This window comes from Neofelis nebulosa, chromosome 13 (genome assembly GCF_028018385.1).
Source record: "Neofelis nebulosa isolate mNeoNeb1 chromosome 13, mNeoNeb1.pri, whole genome shotgun sequence".
Taxonomy (NCBI): Eukaryota; Metazoa; Chordata; class Mammalia; order Carnivora; family Felidae; genus Neofelis; species Neofelis nebulosa.
This window is the reverse complement of record NC_080794.1, coordinates 78,629,884-78,650,244: the sequence shown is the minus strand read 5'-3', so window position 1 is coordinate 78,650,244 and position 20,361 is coordinate 78,629,884. Positions and strand designations below refer to the sequence as shown.

At 40.9% G+C, this 20,361-nt stretch overlaps 1 protein-coding gene across 1 annotated transcript in view; it reads left to right on the top strand.

The window, feature by feature from the left end:
* PDZD8 (PDZ domain containing 8) overlaps nucleotides 1-20,361 on the top strand; it is a 72,455-nt gene that overhangs the window by 6,984 nt on the left and 45,110 nt on the right. The window contains exon 2 of the mRNA XM_058697902.1: nucleotides 18,174-18,299. Within this exon, the coding sequence (XP_058553885.1) occupies nucleotides 18,174-18,299 (126 nt within the window). The remainder of the gene's footprint in view (nucleotides 1-18,173; nucleotides 18,300-20,361) is intronic.

The following is a 20,361-nucleotide window of genomic DNA, read 5'->3' as shown; positions in this document are numbered from 1 at the left end:
TGCTGATGCCTTTGGGCTGTGCAGTATTTTGTAACCTTAGGGTCCCTGGTACACCTAAGTACACTTCAGCTAATGCTGGTTTTACTTCTTGCAAGTTGGGTTTTCTTAAGCTTCTTTGAATTATTATGATCTGGGCATTTATAGCTATTTAGATGGAAAATAATGTATTGAGAAATCTTTGCTCTAGAAATTTGATTCACACATTGAAGGGAGAAGAGTAGTGACGAGGAGACTGTTCGATTCTCATCAGTAACGTGCAGGTTTGCTGGTTGTCCAGGAAAACTCCAGTTTGTTCCTGGAAATAGCCAAAACAGATCATTATAAAGTAGATTGTATGGGAGGAGCATGCCTGCTGATCAGCACTTCATATTGACTTACAAGTACTACTAATGATTATCATATGAGGCAGGGGCAAGAATCATAAAATCAGTTTCCTAAACTATATGCCAGGCATTGTGTGGGCGGTTCAACATACTTGCTGCCTCACTTAATATTTAAAACTACTTTACGGGAGAGTTGAGTGTCTCATTTTTAAAGATGTGGAAACTTGAGACTTAAGAGGGGTTAGTGACTTTCTTGAAATCCTCAGGAAAGAGAAGAAAAAAGAAAAAAAAGTCTGGACTCCCAAAGCCCGTGCTGTGTTGTTTCGGCAGAGATCTCTAAAACAAGCTGGTATTAGGCCCATGAGTTAAGAATGGTTTTTACATTCTAAACTTTACATTTAAAGTTGTTCAGAGAACAACGTGAAACAGACCATATGCACCCACAGATTCTAGAATATAAACTATCTGGCTCTTTATAAAAAAAAGTTTGCTCTAAACTCTTAAAAAAAAAAGAAACTAAAAAACAGGACAAAAGCTATGCTTTAAATGTCTACAGAAAAGGAGCAGATGTACATATATGTTGAAAAGTACTTTTAAGCCTTTTTTTGAGGGTTTTATCTTTTTGGAAAGCTAATAAGAACTGTGGGTCTCTGCAGAAAAATGTATACACAGATTTTTGTTTAATTTCATGAAATTTATAGTCCCCTCCAAACCTGCCTGGAGGCCTTAGACTCCAGGTTGAGTAGTGAGTACAGACAGACAGGTACAACTTTGTTGCTGTAAGTATAACTGAAACTAATGTGCTTAAATATTAAGCACTTTAATAATTTTGTTGGCCTTCTTAGAAGGTATACAGGATTCATATGGCTCAGACATTCCTAAAAAACCTCTATTCAAGAAAGTGTAACCAGTCTCTTTTTTTTTTTTTTTTCTCCTCTTAGTAAAATTCCATACAGCAGGCTGAGCCTTTTTGAATCAGTTGTTCAGTAAGAATATCTGACATTTCAAGTTAGAGTTTCTACCACTCAATACCATGTTTAGAAGTTAAATATTGCCCTTACATTTCTTCCTATCGTAGTCTCCATTTTCTCAGAACAATGTCACCAGGAAACAAGTGCAGTTAAATCCCTTTGTTCTGTTTCTGGAGTCCTAGGACCTACCAGCACTTTTGGCATGGCATCAGAGCACATCATACTTCACTGGAGAGTCATAAAGCAACTACCTAGTTATTAGTAGAAGTTTTACAGAAGTTTAGTTTGAAAATGTTTTCTTGCCAAACTGCTAAGACTCGGATAAAACCACATACTTATTGTAGTTGTAGTAGGGAAGAAGGAGGTATAGGTGTTAATTACTTACCTTCAGATGAGTAGAAATGCAGGTGCTAAGTAGAGACTGCCACTACTATGGAATTATTTTATTCTTTTGGGTTGAGGCCATAGAGAAGTACTTAGTTGTCTGTTTCAGTCCATAGAGCTTTGGGGATAATATGTACCTGACTTCACTCTCCCAAGCAAGAACCCTTGAACAAAGGGCTTTCTCTTCCCTGGTTTCAGTTTTCATATCTGTAAAATGGAAACAAATAGTATCTATCTAATTGGAGATATTAAATGTCACATATAGGACACCTACTGAATAAACTTCCGTATCTTTGGTTTAGTAACTAAGTGAATACACGTTTATTGATTATCCTATATCTGTCAGACATTTTACTAGAGATATGTCAGATATTTGCTAGGTGACACATTAAACAAGTTTCCCCTTTCAAAGGTATGTGTGGGTCTAACTCATTCACCGCTTTACTTCACTCCTGGCCATGTCTCCAGCTCTGACCTTATCTTCTATAACTCTTCTTTCACTTAGTCTGTTCTGGCCTCCTGGCTGTGCTCACACTCCAAGCATGCGCCCATCACAAGGGCCTTCCTGGTTTTTCTTCAGGAATGTTTTTCCCACAGACAGCCGAAGAGCTCACAACATCATTTTTCTTGTCCCTGCCTAAATATCGTCTTTTCACCATCCTATAGAAAAAAGCACGTTAGCCCTTTAAATGCAGAACTTTTTTGTGTGTGTACGAACTTACTGACGTGTGTGTGTGTGTGTGTGTGTAGATAGAAATTGCCCAGATCCTGAGAGTATGCTTGATAGATTTTCACAAAGTGACCTCAGCTATGTAACTGAAGTGCTGGAATTTTGAGTTCAGTCTAAAGAATTCTGTATCCTTTGAATTTCATAAACAGATGTACAAAACATTTTAACCTTTTTTTAAAAAATGGTGTAAGGTTGTCATTATAAACACAGTTAGGCTGCTAGTTTGTAACCTAAATTCTGATTGTAAAGTCAGTATCAAAGAGGAGCACCTCCTCCCTTTGCGCGCGCGCGCACACACACACACACACACACACACACACACACACACCATACTACATCACACAACACATACACACAAATAATGCTGATGAAAATCTCCAACAGTTCACAGTTCTGAGTTAAGGTCTGTTGGGCACCTTATGGGCATCAGCTCTATTTCCACACGCAAACAAAAACAAAACCTGCATGTGTTTGCAACCTTCTCTGACCCTCCAGAAGCTGTGGCTTTCAATTTCGTATTCTTAGGAAAGGTCAGTATAGATAAACTGTAGATGATCCTTTCCTTGGACTGATAAAGAAAAACAACTGATTTTCGCTGGTCTGGTGCATAATTTTTTCATGAAACCAGCAGACTGCTTTAGAACATGTATTTCTTTCTTCTTTAATCAGTACATTGGGTATTTATGCCCATGAATTCTTCGTGTATTGTCTGGAGAATGGAGGTGAAGATATGGTGAGTAGAGTATTGAGATGTCTGTGCTTTGGTTTGCATATCTTTGAGAAAAGAGCTAGAAAATGGCCCACTGCCCAGCATAATTAGTTCTTGTTGGCATGCACTTAAAAAAACAAGAATACTATGATTAGCACAATAAAAATGTTTTGATTGGGTGTTTTCCTTTGTATTAAGTACCTATATGCGTACTTGGTTCACTGGCAAAGGTACATGCCAGTGAAACAGGTATTTGTGACCTCAGATGTTTAGAAGCCATTTCTCATAGGATCAGCTCCCACATCCTTCCTGTATAATCTGCAATTGTAAGCGATTTTTGCTGTAAAATCTTAAATAGTGATAATGACATACTTTTATTTAGTAGCTGGCTATAAGAATCTATATTTGAAAAATAACTGTGCTCTGTTCTTAGATATGGCTATTTCATTTAGGCATCAATATCTACTAAATAGTGCCTCTGGTGTTTGTGTTATGTGCTTACTCTCCTTTTCACGCAGTAGTCTTTCATGAGTACTGGATTATGCTCATACTCATCACTAAGGATGATTGTGGTTGCTGGCTACACAGTCTCTGCTACCTTAGTTATTTGGTCAAGCAAGTAAATAATTCAGAGCTTTTAGTTCCGTGAAACTTGCTGTGGCTGAAGTAAGAGCCATTCTATTATAGCCAGTTTCGCTGTATGCTAATCATTTTTATAATGCACTAAAAGCCTTATTTTGTTCTTACCATTAAGTATTATCTGTAAGATTTAGGACAGGTGATGTTTGGTCTAGTCTAATATTTGGAAAGGTTATTAGTTCTCAGTATTTAACTTTGGGTTTTAGTCAGGACTCAATTGCAAACTTTTGACATAGGAAGAATTGAAATGTTTGTAGCAAACTATGTGTCCTTCATTTACTAATACTGGAGTGGCAGATAGTACAGATTGAATTTAGTTCAGGTATTTTGAAATTAGTGAGATATAAGGAGAAAATTCCTGACAGTGTTAGTCTGTAATAAAGCCCATGAATACAATTTATCTAAATTTTAAGCCATTTTTTAGTAAACTGTTTATTTAAAATATTTGAGTAAGTTATTCTAAATGTTTGGAATTCTTAATGCTATCAATTTAGGATTTGGACTCCATTATTCTGAGAATCATGCTAGTCAACAGCATTTATTAGACCAGAGTCTGTGCTGTTAACTGTTGGAGTGTCTTGGGGATACTCTGTGCTCTTACGGTTTCTCTGGAAAGTAGCTTAGCCTCTTTGCCCTGAAACAGTAGGATTAGATGACTGGGAATTACTTTTGTATTTCTGAGATTACTGTTGATTTGTTGATTTAGTGTATCCTTGGGTAAGTCTTGCAACTTGTGGTTTTTAAGACTGAATGAAAATTAAAGTTTTTAAAATTTTTAGAAAAAATTATGTAATTATGAGGTGGCATTATTATTCACTTATCTGTTATTTCTGCAGAGGTCTCATGTTTGGATTTCTCTCAAATATACAGGTACAAATCTTCTTAAAAATATTTACTAAGTTAAAGAAATATTTAATAAGTTCCAACCTCAGGTAAGAGAAGCAGAGATACAGATAATATTAAAACCATTTATACTTCAGAATATGCTTTGCTACTTTTATTTGGATAGAGACAACTTAGGAGAAAGGTGGACAGTTATAACCTTAAAGCATTAACTTTCTCCTCGTTTCTCGTTTAGATCTTTTCCTCCATGTCTTGAATGGAGTTTTTGTCTGTTTGATGCATCTAACTGGCTTAAGAAGATCTGACCTCTGTATTATATACTTCATTTTTCATGTCTTTATCATAGTAGGGAGGTGATAATTTTGCTTTAAGATGTTTTCTCTTCCTCTATCCACTGGAGTTTAGAAGAGGTTCAATTTACCCCATAAATGTTTGGTGCCATCTCGGTCCAGGGCACTATACATTGCAAAGAGAATTAGTGGTAGGAGGGAATAAATAAAACACTCCTTCCTTAAATTTTTTTTTAATCCAGCAGTGAGAAACAGTGTACTTAAAGTAAGATAACAGGTTAGAACTTAGAATTGAAGAAGAATTGCCATGATAGCTGTTAACTTTTTCTGTTAACTTTTTAACTCTGTAGTTTTCTTTTTTCTTTTCTTTTCTTAAGTGCATTTCTTTTTTTTTTTCAACGTTTTTTTTTTTTTTTAATTTATTTTTGGGACAGAGAGAGACAGAGCATGAACGGGGGAGGGACAGAGAGAGAGGGAGACACAGAATCGGAAACAGGCTCCAGGCTCCGAGCCATCAGCCCAGAGCCTGACGCGGGGCTCGAACTCACGGACCGCGAGATCGTGACCTGGCTGAAGTCGGACGCTTAACCGACTGCGCCACCCAGGCGCCCCACTTAAGTGCATTTCTTTATTTGAGAGAGAGATGAGAGCATGAGCTGGTGAGGGGCAGAAAGAAAGGGAGAGAGAGTGAATCCCAAGCAAGCTCTGAGCTGACAGTGAAGGAGCCCGGCATGGGTTTGAGCTCACGGACCGTGAGATCATGAGCTGAGCTGAAACCAAGAGTCGGACTCATAACTGACTGAGCCACCCGGGCGCCCCACTCAGTGAGTGGTTTTCAAAGTGTGGTTGGAGGACCGCGTTGGACCTCCACGACCCTCACAGAAGGGGTCTCCTGTCAAAACGATTCTCGCGGTAATACAGAAATGCCGTTTGCCTTTTTCAGTGCCGGTCTCTTACAAGGTACAGTGGTGTTTTCCAAGAGTCATACGATGTGTGAGGACATCATCAGCCACACAGTTGGTGGAACGTGAGCTTGTGTATGCTTATGTTTAAAAGTGTTATTTTTGATTTCTAACGTTGTAGATGTCTGTATAACCCACATAAACGATGGGTCTTTGGAGTCCTTAATAATTTTTAAAATGTGTAGGGGTCCTGTGAACCAGGTATTTGAGAACTGCTGATACAATCTCAAATGTGTTTATTTTTACCGTTTATAAAGGAGGAACCTCTGTTGCCTCGCCTCCTGAGCCAGCTTTAATGAACATTTCAAACATACATTTTCATTTGATCTATAGTATTTACATCTTGGTGTCGTAAGGAGCACAGATTTGAGTGGATCTGTTGCAGTTATGATTGTACCATTGTGATCACCGACCGATCACAGAAACCCACTTGAACTTCCTCATCCTTAATTTCTTCATCTATAAACTAAGACTTACAATGCCGTATGTTGTTATGAATCATGAGAATCACAGATGTATGTGAAGGCATTATATAATTTATAGGCATGCTAGAAACCAACAAAATAGTAATTTTTATATTTTCTTACTCTAAAGTGTGTGTTGGGGGAGCTGGCAGAGAGGAGTGGGGATTTGAATTTGAGGACAGTTCTTCTCATGGTTCTGCCTTTTTTTTTTTTTTCCCCCCAGCTTTGTGAAAGCTGAGGATTTCAATTTTACTCATCACAGCCTGTGGTAAGGGACCCTCACTTTGTGAGTTGTGATGAACACAAAAACATACGAGATTTATCAGACGTGGTCAAGAGGATTACTTTGGTTCGCTGAGCGACTCCTCTCATTTGATACTTTGTCTCTCTGGTGCATAGGATATCGGTTAACACTGACTCACCTTTGAGTCACCACCTATTGAGTTCTCTTGTGAGGGACCTGTGGCCTCTGTTACCACTCTCTTTGTTCGGTGTATGTGTAAAACTACATCAGAGAGTTGTGAAGCATTTTAGATCTCGATTCTTCTATGCAGAATTAGGAGTTTGTATGAAGTTGAGGGTATATAGATCATCGGGGGGAAGTTTTGATAACTGGGTTTGTTGTCCTTGTTAGTTTCATAACTGTTCACCACTACTTTTTTCTCCTTGGGAGTACAGGAATTGAAATCCTTTTCCAAAGTGTAGGTTTGTCAGCGTGGTGCCCATGCAGGAATTCCATAAATGGAACAATTCTCCATAGGTTTCCTTAAGTCGGTGTCTGACTATATTAAGTTTTCATATATGCTTTAGTTATGTAAGTTATGAAGCTTAATGATGCAGAGGTAGAAAGGGAACACCTAGGGTAGGGAGGCCCTACTGGCTATTGTTAATTTGTTTCCCTGCACTTGCAAGTTGATACCCTCCCAAAGAGCACAATTTTTAAAAAACCAACTGGTATCACGACTGAAGTCATGGCCATGTGGAATCTAGAATCCAAGGAAGACAAACAGCTGTGACTTTGAACATCCGACTTGGTGGACGCAGACTCCCGAAATGGTTCTTTGTGGAAGGGAAGGAGTTGGCCCTGTGTTAAGTCTCTAGGAGATCAGCCTTAAAATAGATAAATAGAAAACTTGATAGGAAGTATTTCTAGAGCCCCTCACTGTGCCTACTGCTTTATGTGAACTTTCTCATCTCATCCTTAAAATAACCTTATTAAGATAGGTAATAATTATTATCTTACTTTTACAGATGAAGAAACTGAGGCTTTGAGAGTTCAAGTAGCTTGTCCAAGGTCTTAAAGCTAGTAAATGTAAGAACCAAAATTCAAAACCAAGCACCGGCTCTAAAACCTGTGTGCCTAACACTGCTTTAAACTGCCTCGTCAAAAAGAAGCTGAGGAGTGAGGGACGAACGATGCTTTTTATTATTTCACGTAGTCCTTGTAACAGCTCTGAGGTAGGTATAATTATTATCCTTTTTCATATGAGGAAACTGAGGCTTAAAGTCACACTGTGCTCAAGGTTATATTACTGGGAAGTGGCAGAACAGAATCCCAAGCCAAGCTGTTCAAGCTCCAGAGCCTGCTCCTGACCCTGTTCTCCAATAGCTGTCGCGTCTGTTTCTTTCCTTCAGGCAGCTGGCGATTTAGTTGGGAGGAGGGGGTGGTGTGAGGGAGAACCAGAGAGAAACAGACATGTAAACAGGGTGATTAGGGGCATAATAGAAGCCTGTAGAAAGTGCTTTTGGAACACAGGCGAGGAAGCAACAGCAGGTGGAGCCTGCCCTTTACAGAGAGGAGGTGAGTGGTGGAAAGGGGCTCACCACGCAGGACTACCTCGGGAATCACAGTGCTTAGCAGGCAGTCTCTCGGGAGAAATGACGTGGCAGTCCTGACCTCGGTAAGCTTGGGGGAGCTCGGTGTGCGAGTGGCCTTTGATGTAGTATCGATTGAATTGTCCAAGTAAAATTGGAACTTTGAAATGTAGGTATAGAAAAGTAAGAGTATTTTGAGCCACACGTGCTTTGTTTTCCCTCTAGCTTACATGGAGTTTTGTGTTAGTGTGCCATAGTTTGCACAATAATGCGCACCAGGGAAGTTACGGGCAGCTGAGGTTTTGTGATACTTAAATAGTCATTTTTTAAAGGAATGCTGTGCTACCTCTGAAGAAGGGTAAGTAGAGAAACGTTTTGAAGATGATCACCCCTGCTTTATCTAGTTTATATATTTGGTTTAGGAGAATTTAAAGCACACTTAGGTTTTCTAGTTCCTAATGCGAGAGAGCCAAGACTGTCAGACTGAAAGGCAAAAATCACACAATTCCCAGTTGCCTCTTGAGAACTGCTCGTTCTACTCTCTTCCTTAGGCAGGATGTAGTGTTGTTTATATTCCCAAGCCTGAAACAAGACTGGTCTTTTGAGTCTGTAAGCACATTGGTGGAAAGGGATGAGATGACGTTTGGGCTGACCAGTAAAGGATAGTTTATCTTTAGCCACGGGGTGATGGGATGGAGGTATGGTTTGGTGGAAGAAATAGCAGAAGGAACTGAATCAGGACATTGGATGGTATCTTTAAGGATTCCCTGAGGAAGCCAGTTTGATGAGACTTGAGCATGGAGAAGGAGAAAACCAGGCTTTGTGTGCCTATTACGTGTTGGGAGCCCCACTATTTCACGTGTGAACTCTCTAAGTCTTTGTAGTTGTCCTATGAAGTAGCTTTTTACTTAAAGAAGCAGAAGGCTTTTGTTTTGGATTTAAAAATACTTTTTTAAAGAAGAGGAAACCTGACTTCAGAAATCCTAGCCTGGTAAGTCACTAGTGAAAACCCGAACCAGGCCAATGGGGAACACCGAACAAGAGTGGAAGAGACATCTCACCAGTACGTAGAAGGGAATGGAGGTGGAACGGATGGGTTGTGAGAAGGGAAAGAGTAAAAGGTAACTTCAGGTTTCCAAGTGTCTATGAAGTCGGTGGTGCCAGTAAGAGAAAACAGGAGAGAAGGAGCCAGTTTCAAGAAAAGGTGTCTAGTTTACTTTAGGCATCAATATATAGAACTTGTAGAAGCAGTGAGAACAAATGATGTTGCTAAAGAAAGTGTAGAAGAGAAAGGAGAAAGAAGAGAGAACTGAAAATGTTTTAGTATACTGAACAGACCTCTTCTAATTCTTCATTAGGGAAGATTTAAAACTTATTCAGAAGTTAAGAGAGTAGTTCAGTAAACCCCCATAGTTTGTAGCAGACAGTCATTAACTTATGGCCACTTTGGGGCATCACTGCTCTCCCCTGATTATTTTGAAAAAAATCTCTTGGAGTTGGCCTTGCATGATTCTTACTTTTGTGTTTCTTTTCATGACACCTTCCCTCTTTGAGAAAGCCTCGTCCAACCTCTACCTGAGTATTTCTAGAGATAGAAGGTATGCAGTGCATTGAGATAGCTGTGCCTTTTTTTTTTTTTTTTTTTTTTTACTAGCTCTAATTATTAGGAAGTTTTCCCTTTTATTGAGTTGAAGACTTGAGCAGATTTATTACTTTGGCAAAGACACAGAGCCCATGCTGAAGTCAAGAGTAGATTTAGACCTCAGACTATTTTTATATTGGGTTTGTAGTAAACCCTTTTTCTCTAAAGATCACAGTGTTTGCAAACAGTTTTATTGCTGCCATGTGACAGAGATGTCACCAGCTGGCATTCAGGGTGCTTATAGAGCATTCTTGAAGAAACATCTTAGAGAAAAAGCATATTTTAGACATTAAAAAAGATTCGGATCCACATATGAGAAGAAGGCTTGGCTTCTTTTGTAGGTGTAAAATTTAAATAGTGTATATTTTTAAAATGTTACCAAAGTAATGTACATTTTTAAATTAAACATGTTTTTTTTAACTTTTACTAAAATACAACTCACCACTTAAAATGTGCACTATTATAAAATTCATTTCAATGCATTTTTACAAAGGGAACAGAACAGCATTCAGAACAAGTGATAGAATATTACCAGCAACCAGGAAGTCCCTTGACTGCCACCCAGTCACTACCCTCCCCTCTCTCAGCGTAGCTCTCTTGACTTCTGTCACCGTTGCTTTTGGGTTGGTTTTCTTTCTTTCTTTTTAAATCTGTTTTTGAACTTTATATAAATTGAGCCATGCTGGGTGCACTCATCGTTTTTCTAGCTTCTTTATTTAGCTCAACAGTATGTTTGTGAAATTAATCCATGTTACCGTGCACGGATGTAGTTTGTTCATTATATTTGCCGTGGAGTATTCCACTGTGTGATTCTACTCAGTTTATCCCTTCTACTCGTGATGCACCATTGGATTGGCCCTGTTATGAATATTCTTATACATGTCTTGTGGTGACCGTTTGTGCACATTTCTATTGGATGTATCTCAGAGTAGGTTTGCCGGGTCGTGGGTTATGCATCTGTTCGGGTTTAGTAAATATTGCCACAGAGTTTTCAAAGTAGTTACGATAGTCTACACTAGCAGTTTCACATCTTCAACATTTGGTATTGTCTTTTCATTTTAGTTAAAGTACATAGTTTATTAAAACAATTTTTTTTAATTTTTTATTTATTTTTGAGACAGAGAGAGACAGAACATAAGCAGGGGAGAGGCAGAGAGAGAGGGAGACACAGAATCCGAAGCAGGCTCCGGGCTCCGAGCTGTCAGCACAGAGCCCGACGCGGGGCTTGAGCCCACAAACCAGGAGATCATGACCTGAGCCGAAGTCGGACGCTTAACCGACAGAGCCACCCAGGCGCCCCAAGTTTATGTACATAATTTAAAAATCAAATTAAAAAATCACATATGACAGGACTTAGTATGAAAGTCAGCAGTCACTTCCCTAAATCCTCTACTTTCCTAACAGAAGTCATACTCTTCAGAATCAACCATTTGTAACTGTTTCTTTAGCAGCTTTTAAGAGGTGCTGATTAAGAACACAGATTTGGGAGCCTGACTGCTTTGATTCTTGTCTTGATTCTTACTGCTTACTAGCTGTATAACTTCTGTGTCTCCGTTTCCTCATCTACAAAATGAGAATTCATTACATCTCATAGAATTATTAAGAATTAATCATTGTAATGCTTGTTATACAGTAAGTACTTGGTAACGTTAGCTATGCTAATTAATCATGGTGTTACCTCTTTATTGCTCAGCAATGTCCCGTTGCTGTTCTTGATTTAACAACGTCAGACACTGTCTGTTGATTGACGTCCTTCTGAGGTAGGTGAGGATTTAGCTAGGTGACGGCCTCTTGCATCTACCCTCCTGCCTTTTCCTGATCTAGCTCTGTCACTGTTTGCAGTTCATGCATTGAACTGCATCCTTCTTTGTACATAATCAATAACATTTATGTTCTGTTCAGAGTTCCCTCCCTTGACCGGTCTATGTATTTACGTTGTTACTACGTCTGCATAATTTTCCTTTATCGCAGAGCTACCTAATATGCAGCTTTATGTTTCCTTCTCTGTGTTCCGGTTTCAAACTCTTGGTGCCACATTCAAAACAATGTGTCCCCACAGTCAAGTTTGAATTTTTTTAACTGAAAAATTAACCTCTCCCTTCTCGTTCCTTCTGCCTATCTTATTCATTCCCCTCATTTCCTAGAGATCTCCTCGGAGCCTTCATCGCCCATTTCAAACCAGGCTTGTCTCTTGGCTTGCCACACACCTGTCATCTGGGTTTAGGAGATCATTGCTTTCTGGACTGGGATCGACTCTTTTCTGGATCGCTTCTTTCTTGGTTTATGCCCTCATTTTGCTGGCATTTATTTTCATGTAACTTTTTAATAAAGGAGGCAGTCTCCAGCAGTCTCTTTGTTTTCTTCTGTACCTGTTTCCTGATCTGTGTGAAATGCAGAAGTGATTTGCAGACTGTGCTTCCCCGTGTTACTTTGTGGATCAAGCACAGTAATATACGGGAAACCGTGAGCGTCCTTGCCGGGTACCTTCAGGCCAGGTTTAGTGTGTTATTCCAGCAGAAAACTGGGTGGAATCAGATCAACCTCAGGGACTACAGACCAGGCTCTGGAGTTAACATTTGCATTCTGTTGTGGACTGAATTGTTTCCCCCAGAATTGGTATGTGGAAGCCCTAACCTACTCAGCGCAACGGTATTTGAGGTGGGGCCCTTAAGGAGGTAATTAAGGTCCTTAAGTGAGGTCATAAGGATGGAACTCTAATCCAGTAGGACCCGTGTCTTTATAAGAAAAGGAATGAACATCAGGAGTGGGCGTGCAGAGAGAAAAGCCATGAGAGATTACAGCAAGAAGGTGCCTGTCTGCAAGCCAAGGAGAGAGGCTCACTAGAAACCAAACCTCCTGTCGCCTTAGTGGTGGACTTCAGCCTCCAGAACTAGGAGAAAATACATTTCTGTTTTTAAGCCACCCAGTGTGTGGTATTCTGTTTTGGCAGCCCTAGCAGGCTAATGCCGGTTTTGCCTTCAGTGTGTAGGATTTATGAGGCCTCTACGACTGTTGCTTCATGTACAGTGTGCTAATGCCTTGTTTGGGGGCTGTTGTAAGTATTAGGTGAGCCAATAAATGCTTTGAGTCAGTACCTGATATAGTAACTATTTAATAAATCTTTGTTTTTCATAAGCCTTAAAAGTGGCTGTAAGGTTTTTTAACAGAGGTGTGTCGTTTATGGTTTTATTTCTTATTTAAACACCAAACATTTACATATCAAAGCAATGACAAAAGAAATTATTTCTGGGTAAACTGGGTTGGGATTTTTCTTTTTCTTTTTTCTTTTTTCAATTTTTTGTTTTATGTTTGTTCAGTTTTGAAAGACAGAGACAGAGCACAAGCAGGGGTGGGGCGGAGAGAGAGGGGGACACAGAATCTGAAGCAGGCTCCAGGCTCCGAGCTGTCAGCACAGAGCCCGACACGGGGCTCGAACTCAAACCACGAGATCATGACCTGAGCCGAAGTCGGACATTCAACCGACTGAGCCACCCAGGCGCCTCCTGGGTTGGGATTTTTCTGAACAGCTTTATTCAGATATAATTCATATTCCATAAACTTACGTTTTTAAAGCTTACATTCCAGTGACTTTTAGTATATTCACAGATATGTACGACCATCACCAGTCCATTTTAGAAGTTTTATCACCACAAAAAAGAAAACCCCGTACCCTTCAGCTGTCCTTCTCCTAACCCCCCTACCACCCCAACCCTAAATATGAATGTACTTTCTGCCTCTATAGATTTGCCTATTCTGGATTTTTATATGAATGGAATCATATAATTTGTGGCTTTGGGGCTTACTGGCTGCCTCTGTTCTTTCGTTGGTTTTTCCATTCCCTTCTTTCTTTCCTCCTCTCTTCTCTCTTTCCCTTCCTTTGGCACTCCCATTATGTGTGTTGGTGTGCTTAATGGTCTCCTAGATTTCTCTAAGACTCAGTTCATTGTTTGTTGTTATTTTTCCTGGCTGTTCTTTGGCTTGTGTAACTTCTGTTGCTCTATCTTCAAATTCATTAAGTCTTTTCTTCTGTCAGTTCATATTTATGGTTGAGAACCCTTTTGGTGGTGTGCTCTCTTTTTCTTTTTCTTTCTTTTCTTTCTTTTCCTTTTTTTTTTTTTCTTTTTTTCTTTTTTTTCTTTTAGTGAGAGAGCAAGAATCTCAAGCAGGCTCCATGCTGTAGGGTTCCATCCCACAGCCCTTGGTTGGGATCATGACCAGAGCCAAAATCAAGAGTCAGATGCTCGACCAACTAGGCCACCCGGGTTTAGTGCATTATTCCCGCAGAAAACTGGGTGGTAATCAAATCAACCTCAGGGACTACAGACCAGGCTCTGCAGTTACATTTCAGGTGCCCTGAAATGTTTTATTTCCATTTTTAGTTTTCAACCCCAGAATTCCCACTTGGTTCTTTTTTTAATGTAACTCCTGTATTTTTTATTGATAGTCTCTATTTGATGTGACATTGTCATAATACCTCCCTTTACTGCTTTAATCATGCTGTTAAAAATGTTTTGTGAACATACTTCTCATGGCTCTTTTGAAGTCTTTTTCTGTTCAGTCCAGCACCTGGTCATTCTTCCTGGCGGTTTGTGTTGCCTGTTCTGCTTCAGGGGTCATGCTTTCTCGATTCTTTGCAAGCTTCACAATTTTGGTTGGAAATCAGATATTTAGATAATCTCTTGTAGCAGCTTTGAGCACCGGTCCCCCTCTCCCAGGGCTTATTATTTACTTGTTTTTTAGTGATTGCCTGGGTTCTTTTAGAGCCATCTACTACCCCTCACCCTATCGTTTTCAACAGGGCCCCGGGGGCGTATATTGTTCCACCAACGAATCCAGTCAAATTGTGGCTTCTCTCAAGGAATAATTTTTGAGGTCAGCGTTTGGTACTTGTTCTGACCTCAGGAGAGATCCTCCCCCCGTCTTATTTCCTGTGACCAGGGCAGCCTTTATTTAGGCTGCATCTTCGTTAAATCCATGAATCTCCCGGCTGCCTTTCGTCACCACCTCCCTCGTTCTTGAGAGCACACGTAGGGTTTGAGCTTCTCCATATTCTTTGGTGTATGAAGTTAGCGCCTCGGGAAGAGGTTACGAGCTTTTTTTAAAGCCCGCCTTTCCCTTTCCTACCCCTTAGCAAAATCTTTTGAGCCAGGGCGCTGGGGCTGGGGACAACGGCCGGCTTCTCCGTGAGTGAGTGCCACTCCCACTCCAGAAGCTGGGTGCGAGGGGGCTCAGGGGTGGCAGCAGCCTGGCCCCTCTGGGCACAGAACCGTTGGGTCCTGGGGCAGAGCGAGGACGATGAGGGCTCCGGTGCGCTCCGTGCCCAGGGTGAAGTCTCCGGCCCACAGATCGGGGCCTTTCAAGGAAGGGAGCTCCCATCTCTCGACTGGCCTGGCGCTTAGCCTCAGTGCTGGGCAGCGGGGGGCTGGATGAGAAACACTGCCGCCCTCCTCTGTCTCTCTCTCTCTCTCTCTCTCTCTCTCTCTCTATCCCTCTCCCTCTCCCCACCCCCCCCCCACCCCCGGGAGAAAGGCCTCAGGAGTGGAGGTGAGACTGCCATGTGCCCGGCTGCAAGCGGTCTGGAGGTCTGGACATGAATCTCTTCCTTGCTCAGCCTGCTGGGGTGGGGGTGGGGGGCCCATCTTGGTTTAGACACCACACACTCTCACTTTTCTTAACCAAATTTTCTAGTCAAGAAAATTGATGAATAGAAGTTCTTCCCTTTGCTGTTTACCATTAGGGCCATTTCCGAGGCTTGAAGTGTTTTGTTTCTGTGTTTATGTTAATGACTTGCATCAGTTTTATTGCAGAGTGGGTCAGTGGATCTCTTTTGCTATCATTTTATTTTTTAAATTTAATTTAATGTAATGTTTGAGAGAGAGTGTGTGTGTGCACACAAGCAGGGAAGGGGCGGAAGGAGAGGGAGAGAGAATCTTAAGCAGGCTCTGGTAGGGGCGGGGGTGGGGGGTGGGCTTGATCTCATGACTGACGCTGAGTGAGATCACCACCTGACCGGAAACCAAGAGGCCAGTGCTTAACCGACTGAGCCACCCAGGCACCCCCCCCCCACCGCCCCCCGCCCCAGCCCCCCGTGCTGTCATTTTAGAAGTTGATCTTTCTGGGTTTGTTTTTTAAGGCTTCTACAGGAGGAAGTACAGGTAGCTTGTTCAGGGAACTTGAGTGCGAAAACAGTGACATGTTTGATAGGCTAACACAAGAAAGGCTACTGAATCCTGGGAAGGATAGTGCGGTCGGATGGGAAGATAAAACTAAGGGGTAGAAGTAGCCTGCTTTGCTGTTTGGGTTTCTTTATTGGTCTGAGATACTTAAAGGCTCAGACTTCAAATGTTTGAAAACAGTGTCCTTAGAGAATGCCAATGTGTGCATTCTGTTTATTAGCTTGGTGAACACATAGCTTTATCCCAGTGTTTAGCGTATTATTTTTAAATGGAATACATTTTTTCTGACTTTAGTGTCTTTTTGTGCATAAACACTTTTAGCAAATGCTGCTAGAAGCATTAATAAACCAAATTAGGTTTTATTCCATAGAACATTGAAGTCACACACCTGTGGGAAAATATTCTTGCTGAATTGTAAGTTTATACACGACAAGAAAAGTTGATTCATAGAGCAGCTTTGATTTAGCTGCATTATCATATTCAAAGTTGGTTGCGTATATAGCGTAGTGATCTTTGTAATGTTTCACAGAGCGACAGTCACATGTTCTACAGGAGCCATGAGGCTTGTGTGTTAAAAGCACTCAGCTACATTGTATTAGCATGATGAATTTAGTTCCTAATTTTTTTTTCCTTTCAAAAATTTGGTGCGAGTTTGAACCAAATGACTTCAAATGCAGATTAAGGAGCTGAAGAGGACTTTCTGTTTCCCATCTAGTTCAGAAGCAGGAGAAAAGCGCAGGACGTTGTTTGTGTATCTATCTGTCCCTAAAAAGATTTTCCTTTAATCCTGTTCACGGGGAAACCATAAAACAGTGTTTCTCCCCCTATGTCAATATCTTCCCGTATGAACTATAGTAGGCTATTATTTTCTGAATGTTCATTTCATTTTTAGCCTTGGATTTTTATAAATAAGCTCAACACATACTTGAGTCCTGATGGTGTGCGTGAAGGGTACAAACAGTCGTGAGCGTGTCACATTTGAGATTTCAAAGCATAAATGCACAGCAATTGAAGTGACTGCGAAATAAAGAGTGAAAGCAGTGTGTGTGCTCTGCTGCGATCTAGGACCTAAAGCCGATTATGGAAAGTGTTTAGGATTTGTCTAGGCTTGCAGAAGTATGGAAAACATCCAGTTGGTTCGAAAGACCTGAGAGCTGGAATATGCATGGTATCTTCTGGGTACTTGAGGTGACTACACTTCCTAGAAAGGAAGGTTTCTAATAGTGAAAAATGCCACTGGGAAAATAAATTGTGGTGGACCCTGAATATGAGAAACCAAGGACTTTTGACTGTCTTTTTTGTGTGGGGTTAGTGAGAAGCACTGAAGTTTGAAGCAGACAAATGCTGGGTCCAGTAACAGTATATAAGGGGAATTGAAAACTATACGCTCCCGAGCCCAATTTTCTCTCATTTTCTTTGTCCTTTGCTTTAATGGAGGAGTATGAATTGTGTTTCAAATTAAAGATTTTAAAGGCTACAGTTCATAACTCAGCACAAGCTTCTCCGTGAAAACCAAAGTGTTAAACAATAAGCACATAGGACAAGCCTGAATTATTCATAGGTAACCGAAGTGTTATGTAATTTGGGCTTTGATGGAATCATACTAGCTTGAATCCTGGTACTGCCACCCACCATGTGACATTGAACAAATCCTTTAACCTGTGAGGCTCGCTGTTCTCATCTGGGGAGGGAAGCTAGTCTATCAGCCCTCTCAGTATTGTGAGCTTGGAAAGCTTTAGCACGCTGTCTGGCAAATAGTAAACGATTCTGATGCTATCCTTGCAGTCACTGATTGTTGTTGATGTCGTTGTGATGAGTAATCGTTATCATGTGCTAATTACTATATCAATTGTATTCTTTCCATGAAAAATGCATTCTGAATTTTGATCTTGTACTGTAGGGACACTCTTCCATCTAGTCCAGAAAGAATCGCTCTCCTGCCCCACCCAAGTTTCAGGGCCTAATGGGGATCTTCAGATTTTCTTGTTCTTTTTTCTAAGTGTCCTGCCTTGTCACCGAGAGCATGCCAAAGACCCAGGGGGGTCTGGGTGCCACAGAGACGGTATCATCTGCTGCCAGTTGAGTGTGATAAGCTTTGGGTTTATGGGGCACGTGCAGTTTAGGTTTTTGTTTTGTGTTGTTTTCCTACAGATAGGTTTTGTTATTATGCGGTAAGCTGTGGTGTTTCTTGTTCAAAAATTTAGACTTATCTTTACTTTTCTCAGGTTTAAGCCGTTTTTTCCATTCCAAACCTTGCAAGGATTTGAAGAAGATGAAGAAGAACATATCCATATACAACAGTGGGCACTTACCGAAGGCCGTCTCAAAGTTACATTGTTAGAATGTAGCAGGTATGTTCTTTGTTCCCTCATTGCTACATTGTGGGAAAGTGTGGTGAAAATTTATGCGAGCACATTTGTGTTTGTTCCCCCATTGTGTTCATTTGTGTATGAACTGTAATTCTTTGACCATGAATTTCATAAAACTAGTCCTTTCCAGCTTGCAAAAAATTTAAACCATATTTTAGAAAGTATTCTAATGGAGAGGATCATTTATTCTTCAGTAAACTTTAGATGCTTGATGCTGTGTTGGCATATTTCTAACTTCCTATTGGAGAGTTGTTATATGTATCACATATATAGTAAATGTTACATAGTATAACATTTCTGAGATTTGTTTGTGATCATTAGAAATACCCTGAAAAGTTGCAAAGCCAGACTTAGAAACCCCTGTGATTCTTAAAATTTTAGAGCTGAAAGGCATCTCAGAAATAATCTTGCCCAGCTTCCTATTTTTACTTTCCCAGCCCCGTAAGTCTTAGCTATGTTCATATCCTGCTTAAACTACTTACTGCGCTAACATCCTTACTTTTTTCCTCATGCCGGTTACCTGTGTCACCACCAGAATGAGCTTTTTTTTTTTTTTTTTTTAATTTTTTTTTTTTAAACGTTTATTTATTTTTGAGACAGAGAGAGACAGAGCATGAACAGGGGAGGGGCAGAGAGAGAGAGGGAGACACAGAATCGGAAGCAGGCTCCAGTCTCCGAGCCATCAGCCCAGAGCCCGACGCGGGGCTCGAACTCACGGACCGCGAGATCGTGACCTGAGCCGAAGTCGGACGCTTAACCGACTGAGCCACCCAGGCACCCCTAGAATGAGCTTTTTAAAATGCAAATCTTCCTGTCACTTTTCTACTTAAACTTCTTTAAGGGCTTCCCTGTTACTCTTAGAATATAGACGCAAATCCTCGCTATGGCCCCCGTGCCCCTCTTGCCTCTCTAGCTTCTTTTTCCTCCCAGCCCCTCACTCCTAGTGCCTCAGCCACACAGGACTTTCTCAGGAAAGAGTTTGGCAAGCGTTTTCTCTCAAGGGCCACATAGTAAATAGTTCAGGCTTTATGATTCACGTGGTCTGTGTGGCATCTGCTCAGCTCGGCCTTGTAATATGAAAGCAATCCTAGATAACAGGTAATCGGATGGACGTGGTATGGCTGTGTCTCCATAAAGGTCTACGGAGGAATTTCATAATTTTCGTGTATCACGACCTACTCCTCTTTTGATTTCTTTTTCCAGTCATTTAAAAATGTAAAACCCAGGGGCGCCTGGGTGGCGCAGTCGGTTAAGCGTCCGACTTCAGCCAGGTCACGATCTCGCGGCCCGTGAGTTCGAGCCCCGCGTCAGGCTCTGGGCCGATGGCTCGGAGCCTGGAGCCTGTTTCCGATTCTGTGTCTCCCTCTCTCTCTGCCCCTCCCCCGTTCATGCTCTGTCTCTCTCTGTCCCAAAAATAAATAAAAAAACGTTGAAAAAAAAAAAAATGTAAAACCCTTTGGTAGTTTATAGGCAACATGAAAACAAGCAGCGGGCTGGATTTGGCCCGTGGATCATAGTTCACCATTCCCTGCCATAGATACTTTAAAGAACCAAGCTTCTTGTGTTCACAGCCCACTCTATTCCAGGCCGATGGCCTTACCCCATGTTTTGCTCCCGGAAACCAGTCTTCCTTGCTGCATTTCTGTGACACTTGTTTGTACCACTTATTGGGTACCTATCACTTCTGTTTGTATTTCCAGCCCATAATAAAAACAAGTGCCTGAGTACACAGTTCTGTTTTGTACCCAGTGTATTTGTGTCCTTGCTGATAGGTTAATTTTTAATATACTGGTAATATGCTAAACTTTGTTTCGTTTTACCTTGGAGTGATTCAGTATTGCGTGTCATTATGTCAGAAAGTCTGGTTGCCGAGGATTTTTTTTAATCACAGAAGGACTAAATATGCTGTAGATTTTATAAAAGGGACTGCATCGTGTGGTAAAATGACACGTACATAAAAACACAGCTCTGCACAAGTCTGAGTTTTAAGTGGCTAAACTAATATGGTATAGTAAGCGTGAATATTAATACCTAATTAAGATCT